Source organism: Rhinopithecus roxellana, chromosome 10 (assembly GCF_007565055.1).
Source record: "Rhinopithecus roxellana isolate Shanxi Qingling chromosome 10, ASM756505v1, whole genome shotgun sequence".
Taxonomy (NCBI): Eukaryota; Metazoa; Chordata; class Mammalia; order Primates; family Cercopithecidae; genus Rhinopithecus; species Rhinopithecus roxellana.
In genome coordinates, this window is record NC_044558.1 from 7929243 (window position 1) to 7954749 (window position 25507).

At 54.4% G+C, this 25507-nt stretch overlaps 2 protein-coding genes across 9 annotated transcripts in view; one reads left to right on the forward strand and one right to left on the reverse strand.

Annotated features, from left to right (window-relative positions):
* Window positions 1-15997, forward strand: part of B4GALNT3 (beta-1,4-N-acetyl-galactosaminyltransferase 3) — a 107867-nt gene extending 91870 nt beyond the window's left edge. Inside the window, exons 10-20 of one of the 3 annotated variants that reach the window (XM_030939728.1) lie at window positions 1278-1421; window positions 2826-2935; window positions 4549-4649; window positions 4961-5022; window positions 5710-6508; window positions 9053-9372; window positions 10095-10248; window positions 10503-10575; window positions 10995-11148; window positions 11780-11906; window positions 13810-15997. In XM_030939728.1, the coding sequence (XP_030795588.1) occupies window positions 1278-1421; window positions 2826-2935; window positions 4549-4649; window positions 4961-5022; window positions 5710-6508; window positions 9053-9372; window positions 10095-10248; window positions 10503-10575; window positions 10995-11148; window positions 11780-11906; window positions 13810-13918 (2153 nt within the window). In that variant the 3' untranslated portion in view covers window positions 13919-15997. Of the gene's footprint in view, window positions 1-1277; window positions 1422-2825; window positions 2936-4548; window positions 4650-4960; window positions 5023-5706; window positions 6509-9052; window positions 9373-10094; window positions 10249-10502; window positions 10578-10994; window positions 11149-11779; window positions 11907-13809 lie in introns of those variants that run through there. The other 2 variants (XM_030939727.1, XR_004059734.1) reach the window with 2 other exon arrangements.
* A 1097-nt stretch (window positions 15998-17094) lies between these two features.
* NINJ2 (ninjurin 2) overlaps window positions 17095-25507 on the reverse strand; it is a 94279-nt gene continuing 85866 nt past the window's right edge. For all 6 annotated transcript variants that reach the window (XM_010363533.2, XM_030939915.1, XM_030939917.1 and 3 more), the window contains 3 exons: window positions 18725-18956; window positions 18013-18197; window positions 17095-17474 (listed from right to left, as the gene is read on the reverse strand). In XM_010363533.2, the coding sequence (XP_010361835.1) occupies window positions 18031-18197; window positions 18725-18956 (399 nt within the window). In that variant the 3' untranslated portion in view covers window positions 17095-17474; window positions 18013-18030. The remainder of the gene's footprint in view (window positions 17475-18012; window positions 18198-18724; window positions 18957-25507) is intronic.

The following is a 25507-nucleotide window of genomic DNA, read 5'->3' on the forward strand; positions in this document are numbered from 1 at the left end:
TTCTGACCAGGAGTCCTTAACTCCCCAGGGTCAGTGACCCCTTTGAGAATCTGCTAGAAGCTCTCTGAGCCCTTGCCTCAGAAAAATGCCTTTGTCTACCCACCCACACACAACATTTTGAATACAACTTCAAGGGAGTCCAGAGACTGTGAGGCTCACACCAGATTCAGAAACTCTGAGGCTGGGTGTGGTGGCTCACACCTGTAATCCCGTTCGAGACCAGCCCAGACAACATAGTGAGACCTCATCTGTACAAAAAATTGAAAAATTAACTGGGTGTAGTGGCTCATGCCTGTAGTCACAGCTACTGGGAAGTATCAACTGAGCCCAGGAGTTTAAATCTGAAGCTGCAGTGAGCTGTGATTGGATCACTGCACTCCAGCCTGGACAACAGAGCAAGACCCTGTCTTAAAAGCAAAACAAAACAAGACAGAAAAACCTCTGAGCCAGTCCAATACCCTATTTTACAGATAAGGTAACCATGGTTCTTGCAAAGCCATGGCCAGGGCAGAGGAAACCTTTTCACCTGCCTTCAGTGTGCAGGAAGTGACCTCTTTCTTCAATAGCATTTTCCATTTCATATCATTTCCTCAATTAGACTCCCATCCAGAGGCCCCACTGAAAAGCATGCCATCCATTTGCCTCCGTGGCAGGTGTAGACAGATGCATGAACCCGGGAGACAGAGAGCAAAGAAGCAGCCAGCCCCCCACCCCCCTTCTCTGTGGCTCGCTTTAACCTGGACGCTGAAACTAGATCACCTGGCTTCAAACTCAGCTTGGCCACCCATCCATTGTATGATGTTGGGCAAATGACTTAGATTCTCTATGCCAAAGTTCCTTATCTGTAAACGAGGAATAATAGTAGTACAGAAGGCATGTGGTGCTTTTAGAGATGAGATGGGTTAATATTTGGGATATTCTTAGAGCAGGGCCTGGCTTATTATTAAGTGCTCTGTAAGTGTTCAATAAATTAGGCGTACATAATGACAAATTTCTAGCAGTCCGCAGTAACACATTTTCAAAAAGAGGTGTCTTTTTCCAAGTACACGACACAGTCATGTGGGTCAGCCATGGGCCTGGCAGAGGGGGCCGAAGGGAGATGAATCGTGAAGCCACCGCTGTGGCGGGAGCCAGAGAGAGTGCGGCTGTGCACATCCTGCACAGTGGCCGCTGGAGTCAGGAGCGCCGTCTGCATCTCTTCCCTCCCCTTCAAGGGCAGTGGGCTGCTGCGCTCCAGGCCCCACAGCCTCTTGCTGTTCTTTCCTCCCTGCGCCCAGATGAGACGTTCCTACAGATGGATGAGGTGGGCCACATCCCACAGACAGCAGCCAGCCACGTGGGCTCCTCCAATGCTCTTCCCAGGGATGAGCAACCGCCCGCTGACATGCTTCGGCCTGACCCCCGGGACACCCTCTATCAAGGTAAGGCCTTGGCCAGCGCTTGGCATCCTGTCTGGGGACACCGCACTGCCAGGTCCGCTGCTGATAGTGGAGAAGACTTGAGAGACCTGTCACAGTATCCCAAACACCATAGAACCTTTTATTTTCCTTACAAAATAGAACATGCATACAGAAAAGCGAGTATGTAAATAAGTGTAAAAATATTTACGTGTAATTTTACAATTCTGCCTATCATGACAGAGCGAACGTTTGTGGAACCACCACCCACGACAAGAAATAGAATTAGAACCCGGAAGTCCCCCACACATCCTTTCCCAGTCTCACATGTGCTTGCCTCTTACTGGATTCCAGCTCTTGTCATCCAAGGAGAGAAATATGTTGACACCAGTGTTAGAGTCTCATGCGTTTTTCCTCTTGGGAGTGTTTACATTTTAAAAGATGGCAAAGATGGCCAGGCATGGTGGCTCATTCCTGTCATCCTGGCACTTTGGGAGGCTGAGGCAGGAGGATCGCTTGAGCCCAGGAGGTTGTACAAAAAATTGAAAAATTAACTGGGTGTAGTGGCTCATGCCTGTAGTCACAGCTACTGGGAAGTATCAACTGAGCCCAGGAGTTTAAATCTGAAGCTGCAGTGAGCTGTGATTGGATCACTGCACTCCAGCCTGGACAACAGAGCAAGACCCTGTCTTAAAAGCAAAACAAAACAAGACAGAAAAACCTCTGAGCCAGTCCAATACCCTATTTTACAGATAAGGTAACCATGGTTCTTGCAAAGCCATGGCCAGGGCAGAGGAAACCTTTTCACCTGCCTTCAGTGTGCAGGAAGTGACCTCTTTCTTCAATAGCATTTTCCATTTCATATCATTTCCTCAATTAGACTCCCATCCAGAGGCCCCACTGAAAAGCATGCCATCCATTTGCAGTGACCTGTGATTGAACCACTGCACTCTGGCCTGGGCGACAGAGTGAGATCCTGTCTCAAAAAAAAAAAAAAAAAAAAAGAAAGAAAGAAAAGACAACGTTTCTTTATTCATCACCTCTCTCAAAAAAAATGACAACTGGCGCTAAGGTGATGTTCAGCCGTCCATGGGAGGAAATCCGGTTATTGGTCCTGCACGAGGGAGGAGCCTTTCTGGCCTCTTAGAAGTTTCTAGACCCTATTGAGGCTATCCCTGCAGTGACTCTAAAGTCAAACTGTGCCTTGGACCTGGGGCTGTGTCCTGAGTCCTCTGCTGCCAGGGTGCTCCTCAACGGCCCTGCTCCAGGTCCGTGGGGCAGCCTCCGGCTGGCAGCCTCAGCCACAGACATCGGCAGACCACAGCTGCCCCTTGTGGATACAGAAAGGGCCCTACTCAGGGCAGAGGACTTCAGCCCCAGTTTCCGGGCCCACCCTCACCCTCATTCCTCTTCCTCCACTGTCCTCAGTGCCTCTGATCCCCAAGTCGCACCTCCGCCACGTCCTGCCTGACTGTCCCTACAAACCCAGCTACCTGGTGGATGGGCTCCCTCTGCAGCGCTACCAGGGACTCCGGTTTGTAAGTCTTGCCTGGGTTGTGGAGAGCAGGGCTGGCAGAGGGATTGCTGCCTGTGACTGGGAGGGGAGGTGGTGAGGCTGACTGTCCCGTCTTCCTGACATCCCATTCCACCAGAGAGGACGGCCTCACAGGTCCCTGGGCTGGCACTTCCGGATGGACTGCCCCGAATAGTCTGTCCAGCAGAGCCTGCTCGTGGGGGCTCTGCCTCAGGCCCCCCGCCACACACACCACCTCTGCCCCAGTGATGATATGAGGCGGCCTGGCTCAGGCTTCTTACGCTTCCTGCTCCAAGGACCACACAACCCTACCCTGCCTGGTCAGTCCCACCAGCCAGTCAGCCAGCAGGACTTACTAAACCCAGAGACCAGGCCCTGGGGAAAAAAAAACTATGGAGGGGAAGTTAGCTTTAAAGAACCCAGAACCCATGTGGAAGCCAGACGGGCAGAGTGGCCACTCTCCTGTCCATCCAGATTTAGAGATGATTTTTTTTTTTTTTTTGAGACGGAGTCTCGCTCTGTCGCCCAGGCTGGAGTGCAGTGGCCGGATCTCAGCTCACTGCAAGCTCCGCCTCCCGGGTTTACGCTATTCTCCTGCCTCAGCCTCCCGAGTAGCTGGGACTACAGGCGCCCGCCACCACGCCCGGCTAGTTTTTTGTATTTTTTAGTAGAGACGGGGTTTCACCGTGTTAGCCAGGAGGGTCTCGATCTCCTGACCTCGTGATCCGCCCGTCTTGGCCTCCCAAAGTGCTGGGATTACAGGCTTGAGCCACCGCGCCCGGCCCACTTTCAACATTTTTTTTTTTTTTTTTTTTGAGACAGAGTCTCACTCTGTTGCCCAGGCTGGAGTGCAGTGGCCAGATCTCAGCTCACTGCAAGCTCCGCCTCCCGGGTTCATGCCATTCTCCTGCCTCAGCCTCCCGAGTAGCTGGGACTACAGGCAGCCCGCCACCTCGCCCGGCTAGTTTTTTGTATTTTTTAGTAGAAACGGGGTTTCACCGTGTTAGCCAGGATGGTCTCGATCTGCTGCCCTCGTGATCCGCCCATCTCGGCCTCCCAAAGTGCTGGGATTACAGGCTTGAGCCACCGCGCCCGGCTAGAGATGATTGTAAGGAAGAGCTGGAGGGCAGAAGAAAGAGGTCAGGAGACATCACCAGGTCAGAGAATGGCTGGGGTGTAATTGAGAAGTTCTTTGGTGGTGGTGACCACAAGCCATGCTTAAGAGGGGCAAAGGAAGCAGTGAAGTAAATAAGAAGAGGGGTTGTTCTAGGGCTGTGGGAGGTTACAGGTAAAGGCTCAGAGGTTTCAGGAGAGGATCAGGTGGCAGAGAGAGGAAGGAGTGGTTTTGGCTGAAGCTGAGGGATGGGAGCTGGTTCAGGAGAGATGTGGACCAGGGGCTTGACTCGGGTTGCATTTGGTCCACAGAGCCCAGGAGAGCTGGCGTAACGAGTGGCGTGAAGGCCCCATCTGCATCACCAAACGTTTTATTCAGCACTTAAAGCAGCCCTTCTCTCCCTGTCAAGGGCGGGTCCCTCGCAGCCCTGTGTGATCCCAGCCAGGGGCAGGCTTACCAGGACCTCACTCTCTTATTCCTGCTGCTGATTTTTCCGCTTCCAGGTTCATCTGTCTTTTGTTTACCCCAATGACTATACCCGCCTGAGCCACATGGAGACCCACAACAGATGTTTCTACCAGGAAAACGCCTACTACCAAGACAGGTGAGAGACACGGAGTGGGGCAGGAAGGTAGCTTTGCAGGAGGCTCTGCAGGAGCCAGGAGAGCTGCCCGGACCAGAGTGGCCATGGTGGCATCCCAGCCCAAGGAGTCTTGGCTCTTGCTCTTCTGAGTACTACACACACACACACACACACACACACACACACACACACACACACACCCCGCTCACCCAGCCTCCTTCCTCCACTCCAGTCTGGGGCAAAACGTCAGACTCCTGCTGAGACTTCCAGCAGAGCCAGGGCTGAGCCCGCAGGGCACCTGGTGCCAGTGCACACCTCCCTTCCTCCTGCAGGTTCGGCTTTCAGGAGTACATCAAGATTGACCAGCCTGAGAAGCAGGGACCGGAGCAGCCAGGTACAGAGTGACAGCTGAGGCGTCCAGGTCAGACTGAGAGGGGCGACCATGCTCTGTTTCCAGGGGAAGTTCAGACCATGCCAGCCCCGCCCCTGAGGAGCTCAGGATCCAAATCACATGACCTCTCCCTTCATACCCAAGGGAGTGGAGAGCATGACTCTTGCCTCTTCCATATCCAGGCACATGTGGAAAATGACACTATTTTTAGCAGCATGCTGGGGTCAGCTGGAGGAGAGTGAGAGCCCGGGGGAGGTTCCTTGGACTGCTGGAGGGGATCACTGTCCCTGGCGCACCATTTGGGAGGCTCTGGTGTAGAGAAGCACTGTCTTCTGGGGCGTTTCTTGGGGGATTAGGGCATGGCTGGAACCATCTGTTGGGTCCCTCAGGTGCTGTGCACCTGCCGAGCCTGTGCACCTGCCGAGCACGTGATGCTGTTTATCTCACTCAGTCTTCACACACCCATGGGAGACGCAGTATTATTCCCTTTGTGCAGATGAAGAAACTGGGGTTAACTGAAGTTGAGTACCTTGCCCAGGGTCACACAGTCAGTGATAGATTAGAGCCTGGATTCAACCCCAGTCTGGAGCCCCATGGTGCCTCACACATATGATCATCCTCTGTCTTGTATGTCTTGTTTGGAAAGGGCTGGAAACTCCTGACATGAGGAATGGTTGTTATTAACAGCAGGTCTTGAGGAAAGCCTAGAAGAGTCCCAGTATGGGGAAGTGGCCGAGAAGACCCCTGCCTCCAACAACCAGAATGCCGGGATGCTCGACGGAAGACGGACACCGGCCTCCACCCCGGAGCAAGAGGTCACCGACTACCACCTCCGAAGCCTGCGGAAACTCCTGGCTCAGCCTCGGGGCGGCCTGCTGGCCCCCTTCTCCACACGGAGCTCCGCAGCGTCCTTCCCAGGGAGGACCAGCAACATTCCAGCGCAGCAGCCAGAGAAGAGGGAGCGAAAACCCGGCCTTGAGCCCAGCCAAGATTCACCCCATTCTGACAAGTGGCCTCCTGGGCACCCTGCGAAGAACCCGCCTCCGATGTGGGGGCCCCGGCCCAAGCCCGCCAGTGACAGCCCTGGGAAGACTCTGAAGCAGTCTCAGTGGCTGAACCAGGTGGAGTCATACATCGCAGAACAGAGGTGGGGCGACAGGATGCAGCCTCCGGCCCCCGGGAGGGGCTGGCACGGGGAGGAGGAAGTGGTGGCAGCCGCAGGCCAGGAAGAACAAGTAGAGGGAGAGGAAGAGGGGGAAGAAGAGGAAGAGGAAGAGGATATGAGTGAGGTGTTCGAGTACGTACCTGTGTTTGACCCGGTAGTCAACTGGGACCAGACCTTCAGTGCCCGGAATCTCGACTTCCAAGCCCTGAGGACTGACTGGATTGATCTGAACTGTAACACGTCTGGCAACCTGCTGCTTCCAGAGCAGGAGGCTCTTGAGGTCACGCGGGTCTTCTTGAAGAAGCTCAACCAGAGAAGCCGGGGGTAAGGTAAAGGGCTCTCCTGGGGCCAGCTGGCCTGGAAGGCAGGGGCCTAGGAACGGGGAGCGGGTTCTCCCTGCTGCAGAAATAGCTGGAACTTTACCCCCAACTCAGGTTCCTGGGAAGGACAAGTGCCCGGGGCCCCTGTCCCTGGAGAGGATCTTGACCGGGCAGGTCTTTGTCCCACCGTTAGGCAAGGGTCTGAAGTCCTTGGGTGCCTGGCCCAGGACATGTGTCCAGACATGTGACTGGAAGGACTTGGTCGATAAGAGCCCCTCCTCCAAGGAAAGAGTTGGCAAATAGACAAACAGGCAAAACAGAGACTAAAAAAATACAAATGAAGACCCCGCATGTGGGCTGGAAGGGCTAGAGCGTGATGCCTGACTGGAGTACTTTTTCATTCCGCACCCATTCATTCAACCAGTCAGCATGTTTTATGATAAAATTTATATGCCATTAAAATCGCCATTCTAGGGTGTACCTTTCAGTGGTTTTAAAAGTGTGTTCACAGTGTTGTGCAGCCATCACCATTGCCAAATTCCAGAACATTTTCGTCACCTTTGAAAGAAACTATATTAGCCGGGCGCAGTGGCTCACGCCTGTAATCCTAGCACTTTGGGAGACCGAAGCGGGCAGATCACTTGAGGTCAGGAGTTTGAGACCAGCTTGACCAACATAGTGAAACCCCGTCTCTACTAAAAATACAAAAATTAGCCAGGCATGATGGTACACACCTGTATCCCCACCTACTTGGGAGGCTGAGGCAGGAGAATCCCTTGAACCCGGGAGGTGGAGGTTGCAGTGAACTGAGATTGCACCACGGCACTCCAGCCTGGGCGACAGAGCGAGACCCTGTCTCAAAAAAAAAAAAAAAAAAGAAACCATATATGTTAGTGGTTACTTCCCCTTCCTCCTCTTACCCCCGGTAGTATCTGGCAATAACTACTTTCCTTTCTAGCTCTGGATTTTCCTATTCTGGACATTTTATACAAATAGAACCATATTATATGTGGCCTTTATATTTGGCTTTTTGTGCTTAGCAGAAAGTTCACTTAGCAAAAGTTTCCTTCATGTTGTAGAATGTCTGCAATGCTTGACTCCTCTGTGTTGCTGAGTGATATTCTGTTGTATGGATAGACTACATTTTGTGTTTCCATCCATCAGTTGAGGGACATTTGGGTTGTTTCTACTTTTTGACTCTTACAAATAAAATGCTGCAATGAACATTCATGCATAAGCTTTTATGTGAACATACTTTCAGTTATCTTGGGCATATATCTAGGAGCAGAAGTTCTGGGTCATATGGTAACTCTGTTTAGCATGTTGAGGAAGTGCCCCTCTGCTTTTCAAATCAACTGCATCATTTCACATTCCCATCAGCAGTGTATGAAGATTCCAGTTTTTCTACATCCTTATCAACACTTATTTCTTTTCATTTCGTTGGTTTTGTTTTATTTTTTTTTTATTTTTATTTTATTTATTTATGTATTTTTTTGAAATGGAGTCTCTCTCTGCCGCCCAGGCTGGAGTGCAGTGGTGCAATCTCAGCTCACTGCAAGTTCCGCCTCCCGGGTTCACGCCATTCTCCTGCCTCAGCCTCCCGAGTAGCTGGGACTACAGGCGCCCGCCACCTCACCCAGCTAGTTTTTTGTGTTTTTAGTAGAGACGGGATTTCACCATGTTAGCCAGGATGGTCTCGATCTCCTGACCTTGTGATCCGCCCTCCTCGGCCTCCCAAAGTGCTGGGATTACAGGTGTGAGCCACTGCGCCTGGCATTGTGTTTTGTTTTTAGATAGCCATCCTGATGAGTGTGAAATGGTATCACCTTGTGGTTTTGATTTTTATTTCTTTACTGACTAATGATTTAGAGCCAACCAATTGACATTTATCTTATAACTCCTTTTGTCTCATGGAATGTTGATTCGACCATTTTTATTGAGGTTTCTCAAGGAACCTCTTCAGTGTGACCCCTCTTACTCACCTCATGTCATGCTTAGAATCTTGGAGCTGTGAAAGACCTTCGAGATCATCACAGTTCGGTAGGTACGTTTTTTTTTGTTTTGTTTTGTTTTTTTGAGACGGAGTCTGGCTCTGCCGCCCAGGCTGGAGTGCGGTGGCCGGATCTCAGCTCACTGCAAGCTCCGCCTCCCGGGTTCATGCCATTCTCCTGCCTCAGCCTCCCGAGTAGCTGGGACTACAGGCGCCCGCCTCGTCGCCCAGCTGGTTTTTTGTATTCTTTAGTAGAGACAGGGTTTCACCGTATTAGCCAGGATGGTCTTGATCTCCTGACCTTGTGATCCGCCCGTCTCGGCCTCCCAAAGTGCTGGGATTACAGGCTTGAGCCACCGCGCCTGGCCGGTACGTTTTTAAAGACCGAGGCAGCGAACGCTAGAGAGATTGCGAATCTTGCCTGAGGCCTAAACCATTGGCAAAGCTGGGACAAAAACCAGGGTCTCCCGACAATTAGCCTTGCAGGCTTCTGACACAATATGCTACCCTCACAGTGTGGAAAGGAATTACTCAACCTCCCCACGCTTTCTGCCGTAGGAGGTACCAGCTACAGCGTATTGTAAACGTGGAGAAGCGTCAGGACCAGCTACGTGGGGGCCGCTACCTCTTGGAGCTTGAACTGTTGGAACAAGGCCAGCGCGTGGTGCGGATCTCGGAGTATGTGTCTGCGCGAGGCTGGCAGGGCATCAGCCCAGCTGGTGGGGAGGAGGCTGAGGCCCGGAACCTGCAAGGCCTGGTCTGGGACCCACACAGCCGTCGGAGACAGGTCCTGAATACCCGGGCCCAAGAACCCAGGCTGTGCTGGCCCCAGGGTTTCTCCTGGAATCACCGAGCCGTGGTCCACTTCGTTGTGCCTGGTGAGCCTCGAGCCAAGCCTTGGCATTCTCAGGGAAGGGTCCTAGCACTGTCGGGAGCGCCCACATCTGCTTTTACTGAGTTGATCCCATAAGCATCATTCTGAGAAAGAGCACCTTATGGTCGAGGAAACTGAGGCTCACAACAGGAAAGTCACTAGTTTAAGGTTATGTGGCTAGTAAATGTTGGTGCTAAAAACAAACCCTGCCTCATAGGCCAGTGCTCGCTCTGTCACACTGGGTTTCAGGGTTGGGTGTGATGACTGGGGCTGCTAGCACGGGGGATGATCATTGGTCTGCGGAAGTAAGCCAGGGAGAGTACTTAATGAAGTGATTAGCAGGGTTTTGTATGAGAAGGAGGCACACACAACAGGCAGGAGTGTAACAATGGAGATAGCACGATGGGGATGGGACAGGTAACGGTCTCACTAGTAGAACATGGCAGGGCTCCTGACGACGAGCCCCAGCCAAGGCCTTCTCGTGGGCCCCCTGCCTGGGAGGAGGGTACGTGGGGAGGAGGATGCAGAGGCCCCCTTAACTGGTGAGCACTCCCTCTGCCTCGTGTCTCTGTGCTGCATTGCTAATGGTTTTGCAGAGTTGCACTGTCCCCTCAGCCGAGGTCCGATGGGCCCTCCTGACTCAACGTGGGAACTGGGAGTGGAGGCCTCATCTGCTCATCTTTGCCTTGTCTGTGTTTCTCTCTCCTGCCTGGCCCCCTGGGGTAGTGAAGAACCAGGCACGCTGGGTGCAGCAATTCATCAAAGACATGGAAAACCTGTTCCTGGTCACCGGCGACCCACACTTCAACATCATCATCACTGACTATAGCAGTGAGGACATGGATGTTGAGATGGCACTGAAGAGGTCCAAGCTGCAGAGGTGAGGGGGACCACCGGCCAGGGGGTGGCGTGGGCCACGTCTGTCCTAAAGTCCTAGGGCTGCTGGGTCCAGGGGAGAGCCAGGAGTCCTGCCCAGCCTTCCTCATTCCTAGTCTCCACCTTTTCCCAGAGGGCTCACCTGCCCATAATCCCTTCTCGGGAGCACACATCATCTCTATTCTATGCCTGCCAACTTCCTCCAGGGGACCACCACAGCTGAGTCCTGACACTCAGCCCTCTCTCCCCTTCCTGCAGCTACCAGTACGTGAAGCTAAGTGGAAACTTTGAACGCTCAGCTGGACTTCAGGCTGGCATAGACCTCGTGACGGTAAAGGGCCTGGATGGGGCTTGCAAGATGGAATTAAAGGCTGGTTAAGAGGTAGAGAGACATTTGGGGTGTATGAGGTGGTGAGCCCCTCAGGGAGGATAGGAGTGAGGACACGGGAGGGCCTCTCTGCTGTGCTGCAGGCCAGTGCGGGGTTGGGACCAGCAGATCGCAATGGAGCATTTACCCTGTTGTCCAGGGTCCTTGGAGCCCATAAAGAGTGGGGAGGAGTCAGAGTTCACTCTGTTGGTTAAGAACTGTGCTCCGATGTTCAGCACTGTGGATCTCTGCCCAGCAGTTGGTTTTGTGGGAGTTTGTGAATCACTTCAATAGGGAAGACTCCGAGGCTTCTCCTAGAGGGTGGCCTGACCTCCTAGCTCTGGTCTGCAGCGTCTGCTGACCCTGCCCACTTCTGTCCCCAGGACCCGCACAGCATCATCTTCCTCTGTGACCTCCACATCCACTTCCCAGCTGGAGTCATCGATACCATTCGGAAGCACTGTGTGGAGGGAAAGATGGCCTTTGCCCCCATGGTGATGAGGCTGCATTGTGGGGCCACCCCCCAGTGGCCTGAGGGTGAGCCCTGCTCAGACTGGGGAGGGAGGAAAGACTTCCCTGATCTTGGCTCTTAACTCCAGAGCTGGGAGCAGTCCTATCTGTGAGTGTCAGCATCCTCCTCCCCTGCCCCACCCTGCCCTCCTGTGGCCTTCACTCCCCTGGAAAACTCACCAGACAGGGTCCCCTTGGGCTGAGCTGACAGCCACACAGCAGGTGCAGCAGTGCACACCTCCTGCCTCATCTTCTCCTTCATTTGTTCATCACACGTTTACTAAGCACTGCTGTGTGCCAGATGCTATGCCCTGTGAGGATCCAAAGATGGAAAGGCAGGCTCCCTGCCTGTGGGAGGGAAATGGGCAGGTAAACGGACACACAGCTGTGTCTTCAGTGGCTGCCACTGTCCGATCCCTTTGTGGGGCCGTCGTCAGCCCGTGGGCATAGTCTGGAATCACTGCTGAGTCCTGAACCTTAGTTAGGGGGTTTTCCTCCAAAACAGGCAAAGTACTTGTTCAGCTAAGACAGTTTTCAGCCTCCCCCACCCCCAGCCTCTGACTTTCAGAAGAGGCTCTAGGCACACAGGCTGGAAGCCTCCTTCCTTCCTCCTCCTGGTCTCTGGCTCATCTCACCCGAAGCTCCTGTCTGTCCACAGGCTACTGGGAGGTGAATGGGTTCGGGCTGCTTGGCATCTACAAGTCTGACCTGGACAGGATTGGGGGCATGAACACCAAGGAGTTCCGAGACCGCTGGGGCGGGGAAGACTGGGAGCTGCTGGACAGGTGACTGGGAAGAGGAGGGCATCCACGAGGCCTGGGAATTCCATCCCTTCAGGCACTCTAGGCAGGCAGCCAGGCTACAGCAGCCTGGCCGTCCCCCTCGGCTGCGGAGTCCCAGTGCGCGGTAAAGAGCACTGAACTCGGAGGACGCCCTCAAATCACTGGCCTCGCTGGGACTCAGTTTCTCTATTAGAGGGGTGTGATTTGCCCTCTGTCTGTGTCACAGAGTTGGTGTGAAAATTAACATGCCTGGTACACTGTGTAGCAGGTATATCGAGTGTAGACATAAACCGTAGCGTTCTCAGCACCAAGCAGGGCACTGTGGGAGAGACTGCGTCCTCCCCGGCCCGAGGGTAGTGCACCTCCCTCAGCTGCCGAGCGGGGAGCCCAGAGTTGTGGGGATGGATAAGCAGACCTGACAAAGGTCAGGAAAGACTTGGGGGCCAGCAGAAGAGACAGTGGAGACCACTAAAGGGCAAGAGGATATCCAGGAGGTGCCGAGTCATGAGACACCAAGGGACCCGGGGGTTTGGAGCAGGAGGAAAGGGCCAATGAGATGAAAAGCCTCAGAGGAGGACAGAGTACAAGCTGCTGCCCTGGCAGGTGGACAAGGAGAGCAAGATTGGGCGGGGACACCAGGCCATGGGTGCTGAGGAGGCGGAGGCCATTCTGTGTGAGGTTCCTCTTTCAAGAAATGTGCTGCCAAGAGAAGGGGCAGAGAGAGGATGCCACCTTGAGATCTGAGCCTATGGGGAGGGAGCAAAGGAGAAGGGAGGGTACCCTTCAGAAGGCTCTAAGTGCTGGAACAGCGTCTACAGGAGATGGACAGGGCAAGGTCAGGAGCACTGGGGACAGAACCTTGACACGAAGACGCTCACTGCTTCTTGAGAGGCAGGACAAAATGCATCCACTAGGTACCAGGTCCCTATACTTGGCAGGCCATCCACATCCGTTACCTTGTTTGTTTCTCCCCAGACCTCAGTGAGGTGGGCGTCATGATCTCCGTTTTCCAGATGACAAGACTGAGTCTTGAAGAGAAGTTGATAACTTGCGCCAAATCTCACTCACTAAAGTGTTGGAGGCTTGAAAACTAGGTCTATTATTTTTTCCCGTTGAGGGAAGAAAGAAAAGGAGGGTGACAAACTAAGAGAATTTGAGGCGAAAAGGGGGAAGTTAAAGGAACTTAGATAACTGGGATCTCATAAAAAGGGTCTTAGATCAAAGGAGCCCCCAAGGCCGCTGGAAGCCTTGATTTGGGAAGCCAGGTCCAGCAGTCACCTCCACCTTGATCTTTGTGCTGGGCTTTTGCTGCGATGCACGGCTCCCATACAGCCCTGAACCTCCTGCCTTTATGGAGGCTCAGGAATCCAGTTCGGCCACTCTCGGCCCTGCCAGAAGTGCAGGCCTCCCTGTGGGAGGAACACCCTGCAGGCTGTGCATGCAGAAAAGGCGTGGGGAGGGCCTGGGCGATGTCCCGGTGCAGCCCTGCCTCCCTCCGTCTTGACGTGTCCCCTGGAGGCGCCAGTTGTGGGGCACTCACAGTGTGCCAGGAGCTGTGCTGAGCCCTCAGCATCCATCCTTCTCGTCTTCACCATCTCTGATGTGTATGTAGTATGTCCACGGTAATGATAGATAGAATTCTCTGTCGCACATTATCTTCTCATTACACATATGTGATAATCATCCTCCTTCTGGAGATGCGCAGACAGGCTCTGAAAGAAGGCATGACTTACCCAGTCATGCAGCTGGATCCAAACCCAGGCCGCCTGGCTTCAAAGCCCACAGCCTTCCACTCCACCTGCCTTCCCTGCCCCGTGGGGAGCGAGCAGAGGGTCTGTGGTAGGGGCAGAGGGGCCCCCAGCTGCCTCCTGTGCTTTTGTTGCTCATCCGGCTCCTCCTCTTTCAGGATCCTCCAAGCGGGCCTGGAAGTGGAGCGGCTGTCCCTCAGGAATTTCTTCCATCACTTCCATTCCAAGCGAGGCATGTGGAGCCGCCGCCAGATGAAGATGCTGTAGCCGGAGGGTGTCTGCTGGGCCCAGCACTCCCTGCTCCTGGATTAGCAGCAGTTCCCCAGGGCCCTGCTGCTGTTCAGGGATGGGGAGTGGGGCGACGGCTGGTCCCCAAGAGGCCTCGAAGCTGACAGCCCACTCCACCTGGAGCTGTCCCCTCACAGAGGCAGGTTCCAGGGCTCCTGTCTGCTTCCTGGGCCTTCAGGAGGGAGGAATTTGAGAGAGAGGCCAGGAGGGGCCACCTGCTCAGCTGAGAATGAGGACAGCTCCTGAGAAGGACCGGTCAGGAAGGAGAGATCTGGCTGAGCGACACCATCCTTATCCATGAAGGTGCACGTCCGTATCCACCAAGCGCTCCTCACACCAAGCGCTGACCACCACTCTTCTAGTGGACATATTTTATTGGGGGGCGGGGATTTTTAAAACAGAAAACCAAAACTGCTGTCCAGAGCCGGGGTGAGGCTGCCACTGAGGGACTGTCCCCACATGCAGACCTCACACCCACTCCTATGTCCCTTGGGCATTGTCCCTGGCTGCGGGGCTGGTCCCACGTGGGGCAGTTCTCTGCTCCACCCCGGGCTCGTGCCTTCCAGAGACACACATCTCCCAGTAGCCACCAAACAGCTGGCCACTGATTAGGGCATTAACCTTCTCTGGATGGCTCACTTCAGACCAGAAGCACAGAACGAGCTGTTTCTGGTGCTTGGGCACTGGGAGGTGGGGAGCTGGTGGGCAGTGGGCTTGCCACTCCCTGGCACTGGACATTCAGGCCTGCAGAACAGGCAGGGTGATGAAGGCAGGGCAGAGAAGCCCTTTCTCTTCCCGGTGTGCCTGTGGGTAAAGCCTCCAGAGAGGACGCGGAGAAGAGGTAAAGAGGATGTGGACGTATCTGTCAGTTTCCTTAGACCAGAAGCGGGTGGGGGCCGGACAGAAAGGGACGAAAAGGGAAGTGGAAGCTGTGAGTCTCACAGTCCAGCTCTGCTGCAGACCTTCTCTTCTACAGGGAGAGCCCTGGCCCCCCGGCCTTGAGTGGAAGAGGAGGAAAGGGTGTATGGGGGTGAAATCCTGGAGCAGGGACCAGGGAGCAGGATGAGAAGGGCGCAGGATGAGAAGGGTGCAGGATGAGAGGTTTGGGGAGGTGAGGACGCTGCCCTGAGATATCCCCTGGAAGCAGGGAGAGGAGTGGGGGCAGGAGGAACTGAAGGGTGGGGCGGTTTCAGGGAAAATAGCCCTTGGCCTTTTTAGTCTACGCCACCCTTTCTGTCACCTGGTGACCTTGTACTTCTCTTGCACTAATAACCCCCGGTGCTTTTGTGGCTGGGGGTTTTACTGTTGCTGCTGCTGCCTCCGCCACTGCTGTGAATTTGTCCATGGTGCATCGGACGCTGGATCTTGAACTCCAGAGTCTGTTTAGGGAGGTGAGCACAGGGCCTGGGGAGGGGCGGCGGGGCCCAGAAGACCAGGCCACGGAGCCCCCGCTCCAGGCTGTGGCAGTCCAAACCACAGCACTGGAGCTACAGGGTCTGCCCAGCGGGCTCTGCATTCCCCGGGAGCACGAGTCTGGCAACAGGAGAATGGAGCCCGTGGAGAACCTTTTGGGGATCGGGGAGAATCCCTGCCTCCCTTTAAGGAATCATGAAGGACAAAGACTTTTGAGTTACAGGGTGTGGCTTAGGAAGGCCATACCTGCTCCCTGGGCTGTGGCGTTTTCTGTGCCCTGCTGAGGCCGACTGGCCGCTGGAGAAGGATCATGGGGCATAGGCTAGGGCTGCAGTTGGCCAGTGGGGCTGCCAGTTTCTTTCTGGGACCACTCTTGTCCTCGGGCATTGCACTGGAAGGCTGGAACCAGCCCAAACTGCCCGCCTGCTTCACTTCCAACGGCCAGGAGCCAGCCCAGCCTACTACCCTGCCCACCACCCCTGCACCCTGGGCCAGTGCCTTGCATTTGATGTTTGTTACCTCCACACCATCTGCCTTAAGAGGAAGGGCCGGGTAAGGCCCCTACTCCCTAGAGAAATGTCTTGGGTAGGGGAGGGTGTGGGATGGTGGGAGGGGAAGCATTAAATACAGCAACTTCTTAGAAAACAAAAAGTGCTTGTCTTTTCCTGTTGCTCTTCACGGATGTAAAGGATTGGGCTGAGGGGCCCAGGTGAGCATGCCAAGGACCCTCCCACACCACCCTCCAGCCTTACCACAGGTGCCTGCCGTGTGTGGATGGCCTTCTCTGCGCTGTGGTTTACTCAGGAAGAAGACAACATTGTTCCTTTCTGAGCAGCTCACTGTGTAATAGACTAGGCATTTTCTGTTTGGCAGATTAATGGAGGTTGGTGGTTTTAGCTGAGAAAAGCTATGGATGCCCTGGGTGGAGAAGGCTAGATATAAAACCAGAATGGTTTGGTGAGCAGCGGACAGAAGCCAAGGAGTGGCTGCTTCTAAACCGGCAGACCGTCTAAAATCATTTCTGTTTGAGCTGGCAGTGCTCTGCTAATGCTTTGCAGGTGCAGATCTACCTTCCTCATTACATTTGGCCCAGGCAAAGGTTAAAGTGAGTTTGCAGTCCTTAAACACATGCCTAAGGGAAGCTGAGACTGAAAGCTTGAATAGCTTACAGCAGGTTCATGGAGAAGATTGTGCACGTGTGCGTCCATCTGCAGTGGACTCATCTACAGCGGACGCGGCAGATGACAATAAGCCCATCTGGACCAGGAACACTGTGGCTCCGAGCAGAACCCACAGAGGAGGGAGCAATTTAAAAGCCTTCCTGGCCGGGCGCGGTGGCTCAAGCCTGTAATCCCAGCACTTTGGGAGGCCGAGACGGGCGGATCACGAGGTCAGGAGATCGAGACCATCCTGGCTAACACGGTGAAACCCCGTCTCTACTAAAAATACAAAAAAAACTAGCCGGGCGAGGTGGCGGTGCCTGTAGTCCCAGCTACTCGGGAGGCTGAGGCAGGAGAACGGCGTGAACCCGGGAGGCGGAGCTTGCAGTGAGCTGAGATCCGGCCACTGTACTCCCGCCTGGGCCACAGAGCGAGACTCCGTCTCAAAAAAATAAAAAAATAAAAGCCTTCCCACCCTCCAGCCCTGGGGTTTGCTCTCCTGAGCCCTCTCCAAGGCACAGATGGAGACCAGCCTGGATGCCTGAGCCTGCAGGACTAGACAAATAAGTGGACTCAAGAGTAGATTTGAAGAAACCTTTATAGATATAGATTCCATTTTACAGAAAGGGAAAACTGAGGCCTGGAGCAGAAGGAAGCAGTAGGGTAGAGTCAGAAGCAGAGTCCTTAAGCTGGGCAGACTCGGCCTTCGACAGACATGCCTTAGGTCCAGCAGTCGCTACCAGGGAGGTATGGCTGGCAGTACCTGCATCTGAGCTCAGGACTCCAGACCGAGATGGAAGTCCCTCAGACCAATCACAAAAAAATCACTTTTTAACTCAGGTGCTGTGGGCAGGGAGTGAGGGCAGCTATACCGTCCTTTCAGAAGCTCTCCTGGGCTGTGGAAAGTGCCCATGAGCCTGGCAGATCACGGAGGAAGGAGGTAGGAGTTCCAGGCCCAGGACCTGTTGGGGAAGCAGAGAAGAGGCAATGAGGAGGGCCGGCCAGATTGGTGTCCCTCAACCTTCAGTGTGCCCAGGATGCACCTGGCCACCTTACACATGCACGTGCCTGCAGCCCGTCTGGAGCACAGCCTGAGATTCTGCATTTCCAGCAAGCTCCTGAGTGGTTTGTGGATGCTGCTGGCCCAGGGACCACAGTCAGTAGCAAAGGCTGCTAGACAATGGCAGGGAGAAATTCCCCGTCTCCACCTTTCCTCTTGCCGGAGGGGCAGAGTTAACCACTAATGGCATCGCCTCTACCCTGTCCCAGACCGTGGGACACCCTGAGCCTAAGAACCGAGAGCCACCCGTTAACACAGCAATGGGGCTTTGTGCAGGCCTTGCTGAGGCCAGGCTCTTGCAGATCCCCTCCTTGCTCTCGGAGCTACAGGCCTTCCCCCTTTGTTTGGCAAGGGATCTGTTTCTTGCCCGAAAGCCCCAGAGGGGAGAGAAGGGCCGCTTGGGGAGCCCCTGGAGCTGGTGTTCCCCCATCCTCCCTCACCTGGGTCCCAGGCTGTATTCAGAGAGGATTTCTTGAGGCTCTGGCAGTCAGGAAGCCTGTCTTGTGTGCCCCAAAAGCTGTAATGAAAACATTGATGACCACGGTGAAGAAGACCAAGATGGTGGCCACGTTGTTGAGCTGGTTGAGTCGCCACTGCTTTTCTACCTCATTCAGGTTCAGCCGCGCTGCAGGGAAGTGGAGTAGGGGGAAGGGTCAGAGATGGGGCCACAGCACGGAGCTGCCCCCACAACACCCACCAGAGTTTGGAGAGAAGGGCCCTTCAGAAACCCATGCGGCAGAAAGCCAGGAAGGTGGTCGTCATCGGGCCGAAGTGCCTCTGCCCTCGCCAACCAGCACATGGGGCACCCTCATGTGCTTCATCCCACCAGGATTTGGGAACTTCAGCTGGGTCTTCTAAGTGTGGGGATGAGTGCTCACAGAAGAAGCGGGTGAGCAAGTGGGTGAGTGGGCAGTTAGCGAGGTGCTGGCACAGTCACTCAGCAGGTGCTGTGGAGCGTCTGCTCCGTGGGATACCAGGAGATAGGACAGGAAGTTGTTCTTTGGGCCTGTGTTAGCAGAGGGCGCACTGCAGGTCAGTTTGTGGTTGCAAAGCTGCATGCGCCAATGCAGGGTGGCCCAGGGAACACGGGGGACCTTTCTGCCGGCCGTAGGTGCTGAGGCAGAAGGCCTGACTGCGGGCTGGACTCCTCACCGATGACCACGAGCAGGACGCCAATGGCCACCTGCAGGAGCAGAGAGAGGCTGAGAAGGGTGACCAGGGTGATGTAGTAGTGAGAGGACGGTCCCTGCTCCAGCACTGCCTTCAGCCGCATGGCGTTGGACATGAACAGGGCCACGTCCAGCATGCTCTCCGCCACGCTCTTCTTGGTGGCATAATGGTTCAGGTTGATGGGCTGGTTCCTCCTGGGGTCGGAGCTTCCAGGCTGTAGGGGAGAGAGCACAGACTTACCAAGGGGGGCTCTGGAAGGGAAGAAGTTGACAAGTGGGAAACAGGAGAGAGGTTTTAAAGCTCTTTCCAAACCAGGTGGGAAGCTCAGGGCAAGTGACACCCTTCTCAGTTTCATGGCCTGATAAAATTAAGGGTTGGACTAGAAAATCCGTAAGCACCTCTGCACTCTGAAATGATGTCCTGTTGCAGTTGGTATTTCCTGGAGAGTCGCCCCTTCCCTCACACCTTCGCACACCTGGCTGGAGAAAGCGGAGAGGGTTCTCTGCTGCTGGTAAAATGTACCTTCCTCATCCTATTCACTATTTTTCCTGGGCCAGGCCTCAGCTTTGGGCTGTTTTCCTTTTCCTTTGAGAGGAAAGCGCTTGAGAAGACAATAAAAGGAGCTTGGTGGCTTCCGGTGAGATAGAGAAAGGCTCCTCCTCTCCATAACGCCGTGGCCCCCAAGGCAGGGTGCACAGCTCAGCGGCTGGTCATCGGCTGGATTTCCATCCCTCAGGAGCACTGGAGCTGCCGCCCCGCTCAGGCACACGCTGTCAGCATACACATGCATGCATGAGTGTGTACACACAGTAATGCATACTAGTTAAACACTCTTAATTCATTTTAATTATTACCTTTGGCTAGGATTTATTGAAGCATAATTTACATTCGATTTGATTTTGAAGTGTAAACGAAAGCTTCTCAAGAAGCCACTAACTCCAAAAGACAGAATCACAATATAGGGCATATGCTGTGGGCCTCTGGGTTCGGCCAAGAAATTCAGACTGGGCACCACGGCCAAGGGCAATCTGCAGTCACTCCAGAGTACTTGGAAAATTGATTTAGCAGTGCTGCTTGGAACAGATTGGGCCAGGAAGGGCTAGAAGCAGGGAGAGTCATTTAAAAGTTACAGTCTTGATTTAGGATCAGAGTGAAAAGGAACTGAAGTGGAGCAAGGTGAGAAAGGAAGGAATGGAGGACTTTGAAAGATGCTACAGCCTGGAGGTAGGGAAGATGACCCAGCAGATCACCATGACAGGACAGATACCTGCTGAGTGGGGACAGATGAATGGATAGATGGATGCATGCCTATATATGCACAGTGATGCATACTAGTTAAACACTCTTCATTTGTTTTTAATTTTTTTGGCTAGGATTTATTGAAGCATAATTTACATTTGATTTTGTTTCGAAGTATAAAGCGTCATGGATTAAGGGATGGATGGAGAGATTGGTGGGTGGATGGATGGATGGATGGATGGATGGATGCGTGGATGATTGGATGGGCAGGTCTCAGAGGGTCTGGAATGTTCCTTGTACTTCGTGCAACCCCAGTAAGTCGCTTCACTTCCCTGTACCTCATTACACAGAGGACAGTTGATTTACATACAGGCTAACTGATTTAGCCTGTCTCTCAGAACCTTTGGATTCTATGAGGATACCCTGCAATGAGGCCGGGTGCGATGGCTCATGCCCGTAATTCCAGCACTTTGAGAGGCCAAGGCAGGTGGATGACTTGAGGTCAGGAATTTGAGACTAGCCTGGCCAACATGGCAAAATCCCATCTCTACTAAAAATACAAAAAAATTAGCTGGGTGTGGTGGCACATGCCTGTAATCCCAGCTACTCAGGATGCTGAGGCAGGAGAATCACTTGAACCAGGAGGTGGAGGTTGCAGTGAGTGGAGATTGTGCCGTTGCACTCCAGCCTGGGCGACAGCTTTGTCTCAAAACAAAAACAAAACTCTGAAATGCAGTGGTCTCCAGACTTTCTTGATAGTGTCATCTCAGCATTAAAAACTGTTTTGGCCATGCATCCTCAATACATGTACATTCTTCCATTATCAATTATACATCTTTTTATGGCACTTATTTTTTTTTTTTTTTTTTTTGAGGCGGAGTCTCGCTCTGTCGCCCAGGCTGGAGTGCAGTGGCCGAATCTCAGCTCACTGCAAGCTCCGCCTCCCGGGTTCACGCCATTCTCCTACCTCAGCCTCCCGAGTAGCTGGGACTACAGGCGCCTGCCACCTCGCCCGGCTAGTTTTTGTATTTTTAGTAGAGACGGGGTTTCACCGTGTTAGCCAGGGTGGTCTCGATCTCCTGACCTCGTGATCCACCCGTCTCGGCCTCCCAAAGTGCTGGGATTACAGGCTTGAGCCACCGCGCCCGGCCCTATGGCACTTATATATAGTAAAAAGTAGAAACATTTGAGAGGATTACACAACATTCAATATAAATAGAAGTTTAATTTTCTTATCCTACAATATGGTCTTGGGCACTCGTCTTTGGAGACCCAGCTGTAATGCACATGCCTGGCTACAGATTGGACCAGTCCTCTCCTAGGCCAACAGAAGGGGGCCTCTCTTCCCCAGTCCTTCTCCTAAAGTTTGCCTTCAAAGCTCAGCCTAATGTCTCCACGCTGCTCTTCTCGCTTCCTTTCCGAGCTCCTGGCCCTTTGCTCTGTTTGCCAGGAGGGTGTGCACGCACAGACACATTCAAGAGACACAGGGTGGTCATGGGTGCTAACAGCACCTGCTCTGATGGAATCCCCCCTGGCAGCCTGTGCCCTGCAGGCTGCTCCTCTCTGACTCTGGACCAGTCACTGGAGGATCAAGCACACAGGAGTGGCTCTTTCACTTTGACCACACTCCAGGCCGCTAGCTTCCTACACGGGGCAGTTCCCTGCACCTGGGTTGTTCAGTATCAAGATTCCAAGTGTCCTCAACTTCTGGTCGGGGCAGGACTCGCCGACGGTAATCAGGAGTGTGCACTTTGGCCCGTGGAGCAATTTAAACACTTTCCCTGGGAGATTAGAATGGAGACCAGCGGGTAGCATTCATTCAATAGGTTGAGTGTACATGCCAGGCGGTGCTTGGGGCTGTGAGGGAGGACCCCAATGCCGAACAAGGCATAGTTGCTGCCCCTTCCCGGGATCCTGGGTAAGCACTGGGCCACAGGCTGCTCCCAACAGGCCCTGGCAAGCTCCTTTTGACGGCCACCAAAATCAGGCTGGGGTCCGGGGCCCACAGAAATAAGGAAAACGTCCGTAGGCACGAAAGGAATGGAGTGCTCACTATCTCTCCACTGTCTTCCTTCGTGTTTGATTTTGCTGGTGCCGGGGGCAGCCAGTGAGGTTGGAGGAGGTAGGGACAGAGGGTGAGTGAGGAGCTTCGTGGACTTGGGAGGCCACACACAGCATTCAGGGCCTTTGGAAATCCAGTTCAAGCAAGGCCGGCTTGTCTAGGGCCAGCTGGCCTGGTTGGTTAGGGCCAGGGATCCCAGGGCCAACACTCCACAAAGGCCCATGGTCACTGTCAGCACCAAGGCTGCAACCTGTGGCCATAGCCCGTTTGGTGAAGGTTTGTCCTCGGTCCCCAAGAGCACTCATTAGGCAAGAGAGTCTCACCCCCTGCCCCCAAATTCAAAGTGCCTCTGCCCAGGCTCAACTGTGCCCCATGGCCTCCCTGCCCCATGACTGTGCCACCCCTCCTCTCTCTTCCCCATCCTCCAGTTTGTCCAGTAGCAGCAAGCTTTGCCCTTTCTCCTCCTTCCTGGTCTAGCTTAGAGGAAGACAGACTCCCTTCCCCCCAGATTTGTTTGTTAACAGTGAACAAAACCTTAAACCCAAACCTCTGGTGGGAGGTGCTGAGCATTGACCAGTTAGTGGGGGAAGAGGCGGCAGTGGGTGGAAGGGGTGAGTACTTGGGCGACACAGGTCTTCCCAAACCTCTATGGAAAGTATTGCTATTTGTAAGTTTTAACAGAGCTGGTTGGCTTTTGTTGTTAAATTAATCTAAAAGCCATTGTTTCACAGAGAATGTGAGGCTCGCAGTGTGTTCAGGGGGTGCGCCTCACCCTTTCCTCTCTCTGAGGCCGACTCAGGACTGCCTTTAACTGCGGGTGCTGGGCGGGGTCTCTGCCCCGCAGGTGCCAGTTCTCCGAGTGTCCACACGGTGGCGCGCAGGGTCCGGGGAAGCGACGGGACCGGTGTCTCCACCCTGGGGAACCCACGCGCAGGACGGGGTTGGTGTGAAACCTGGAGCCCTCCGAGGCCCGGGACAGGAGCCTCGCCCGCAAGTCCGAATGGGCCAAACTAAAACCCACCAAACACGTGTGTCAAGCCAGAGTTCAAGAATCAACCAGAGCTGAAGTGGAGCCACGTGGGGTGGGGAGACGAGAAGGGCGGGGCCTCCGCCGCCACCTGCAGCCCAGGGCCGGCGCATGGAAGGGCCGGCAGAGGCCCTGGACCTGGGTGCCTGGAAAGGGGTCGTTTCATTGCAACGTCTTTAAAAGCAGGGAACTGGTTTCTCTAATCCTTGCGGGCCAGTTTAGGTGCGGCCCTGCTCAGAGGCAGAGGGATGGATGAAATGACCTGAGGGCCCTCCCTTATAGTGGGAGGAGCGGATCAGATAAAGCCCTAAATCCTGCAGGGGGCCATCCTTTCGCCCACAGCCAGGGACTGGGAGCAACTCCACAGGGACCAGGGTGACAGAGGCGTGGGGAGCGCAGCTGGGTGGCCCCCGCTCCTGCTCAGAGGAGCTGGCCCTTTAAGGCCAGGCCCAGGCGGGTCGGGAACAGAGACCCGGGAATGTGGGCTGGACTGAGGAGCAGAGCCACCCGCATGAGTCATTCGTGTTTCACCGGACTCTTCACAGCTGGCTCTCGCTTGTCGCCCTCCCCTTGCCCTGGCCCTGGCCTCTGCGCCCTCCCTGCAGAGCTGGCCCGGGTGGGCTGGTGGCCTCCACCCGCCACAAGCACACAGGGCTCTGCCCACTCCCGGCTCCTTTCGTGTTGATCCTCGAGGAGCAGGGGACCGGTGGGCTAGGATTCCGGGCCCAACTCTGCCTCTGGGCTTGGCACTTTGGTGGTCAGTTTCCACATCTATAAAACTGGAGGAAAATCCTGTCTGTGGAGGGCAGAGGCCACGGACAGACAGAAGGACGGACAGAATCCAAGCGGTTCCCATTTTCCCAGCCTGAGATCCCTCTCTCAAGGAGGCTGGCTCTGGTCTCATTCTGCCCCACCCTGCTCACCCCTCCCCTGCCACTCAAGGGAAGCAGGACACTGACCCAAGACTCATTGCTTTGGGCTCCCAGAGTCCCTGTTCCAGGCGCGGTTGCCTGTGGGAAAGGCTGCCCATCAAAATCTGCCCAACCGATGACACCCGGACGACAGACGGGGCATTTGGGGCGGCAGGAAGCTGGAGCACGGCGAGTGCAGGGAAGGTGGGAGTAGATCCAGAGTTTGATCTGGACGCCTCTGGGCCCCTGGGCAACAAGAGGGCATGGGTTTGGTGATTGGCATGGGATGAGGCAGGGGGGTGGGGGACACCACAGACCCAGCGGTTGCCAGTTTGCCCCATTCCTGGGCCTGCCCGGCACAGTCATTTTCCTCCCTCTTCCACACCCTCCTCTCTCGTTCCAGCTCAGACTTCCCTGTCACCTAGGCCTCTTGCCAAGTCCCAGCTCCTAAGGCTGGTGCAATTCCATCCCTTGAAGTCAAGGATTGCTTCATTGTTCTCCCAGACAGCCCTTTATCCCTTAATCCTTGTTGGCCTATATTTTTGTTTGTTTATTTACAGAACTTAGGTTGGATAGGAAAGGAATGCCTTTTTGACAGAAAAGTAAACATGTTTTTACGTTGTTTATCGACATTATGGTCAGTGGAGACCATAAGCTCCAACAGATCATTCTGCTCTTTCTTGGAAACAGGATTACAGGGCTGTTCTCCCAGAGGGCCATGGAGGTTGGGTAAACCCCAGAGTGGTAAGTAACTGCCCTACCAAAAAGCCATGGAGCCCACAAATCAGTGTGTTTAGGCCCTGGGGCCTGTGGCAGGCAGTGTGTGTCCCAAGGGAAGGTGTAGGCTAGTGAGGGGGAGTTGTAGCAGCCTGGAGGGTGTCACCAAAGGCACCTTGACCACATTCCAGCTCTGCTTTAATGAGTGAACAAGGCAGGGCCCGGAGCACTGGACTCCTTTTCTTATCTGTGAGATTGAAGGGACTGGAACACAGGCTTCCTTGGGTCCTTCCTAGCACGGAGTGGTCTAGGGATGGGAAAGCCGGCTCCGAGTGGAGAATCCCGGGGGCCGAGGACATCGCTGAGAGGCAGCTGCAGGGCATGGGTGACCCTCTCGAGTCATTCCTGCCAGCCCTGAGAAGACCCGCATGGGAGCGTCCTGTGTGCCAGCTCACACTCAGGGCTACACACTAGACAGGCCCAGAGGAACAGGGGTCAGTGGCCCTTCTGGTGGCCTCAAAATGACCGACTGCCAGGGAAAGCCGGGCAGGGAAGGCCTCCCTGGAGAAGGAGATAGTGGCGACCTAGGCTTTTGGAAAGCTGATTTCTCACAAAGGGAAAGGGTGGGTCCCAGCCTGGGAAGAGTGATGTGTTCAAAGGAAGGGGCTTAAGTGAGCTTTTAATTCGTCAGTCCCTTGTCAGAATTCAGCTGGGAAGGGTGCCTGGGCCTGTCCCACTGTGCACACACATAGTGGGCTCTCAGTGCATGGGAACAATGGTGGTTCCCACCTACAGAGGATATACCCTGT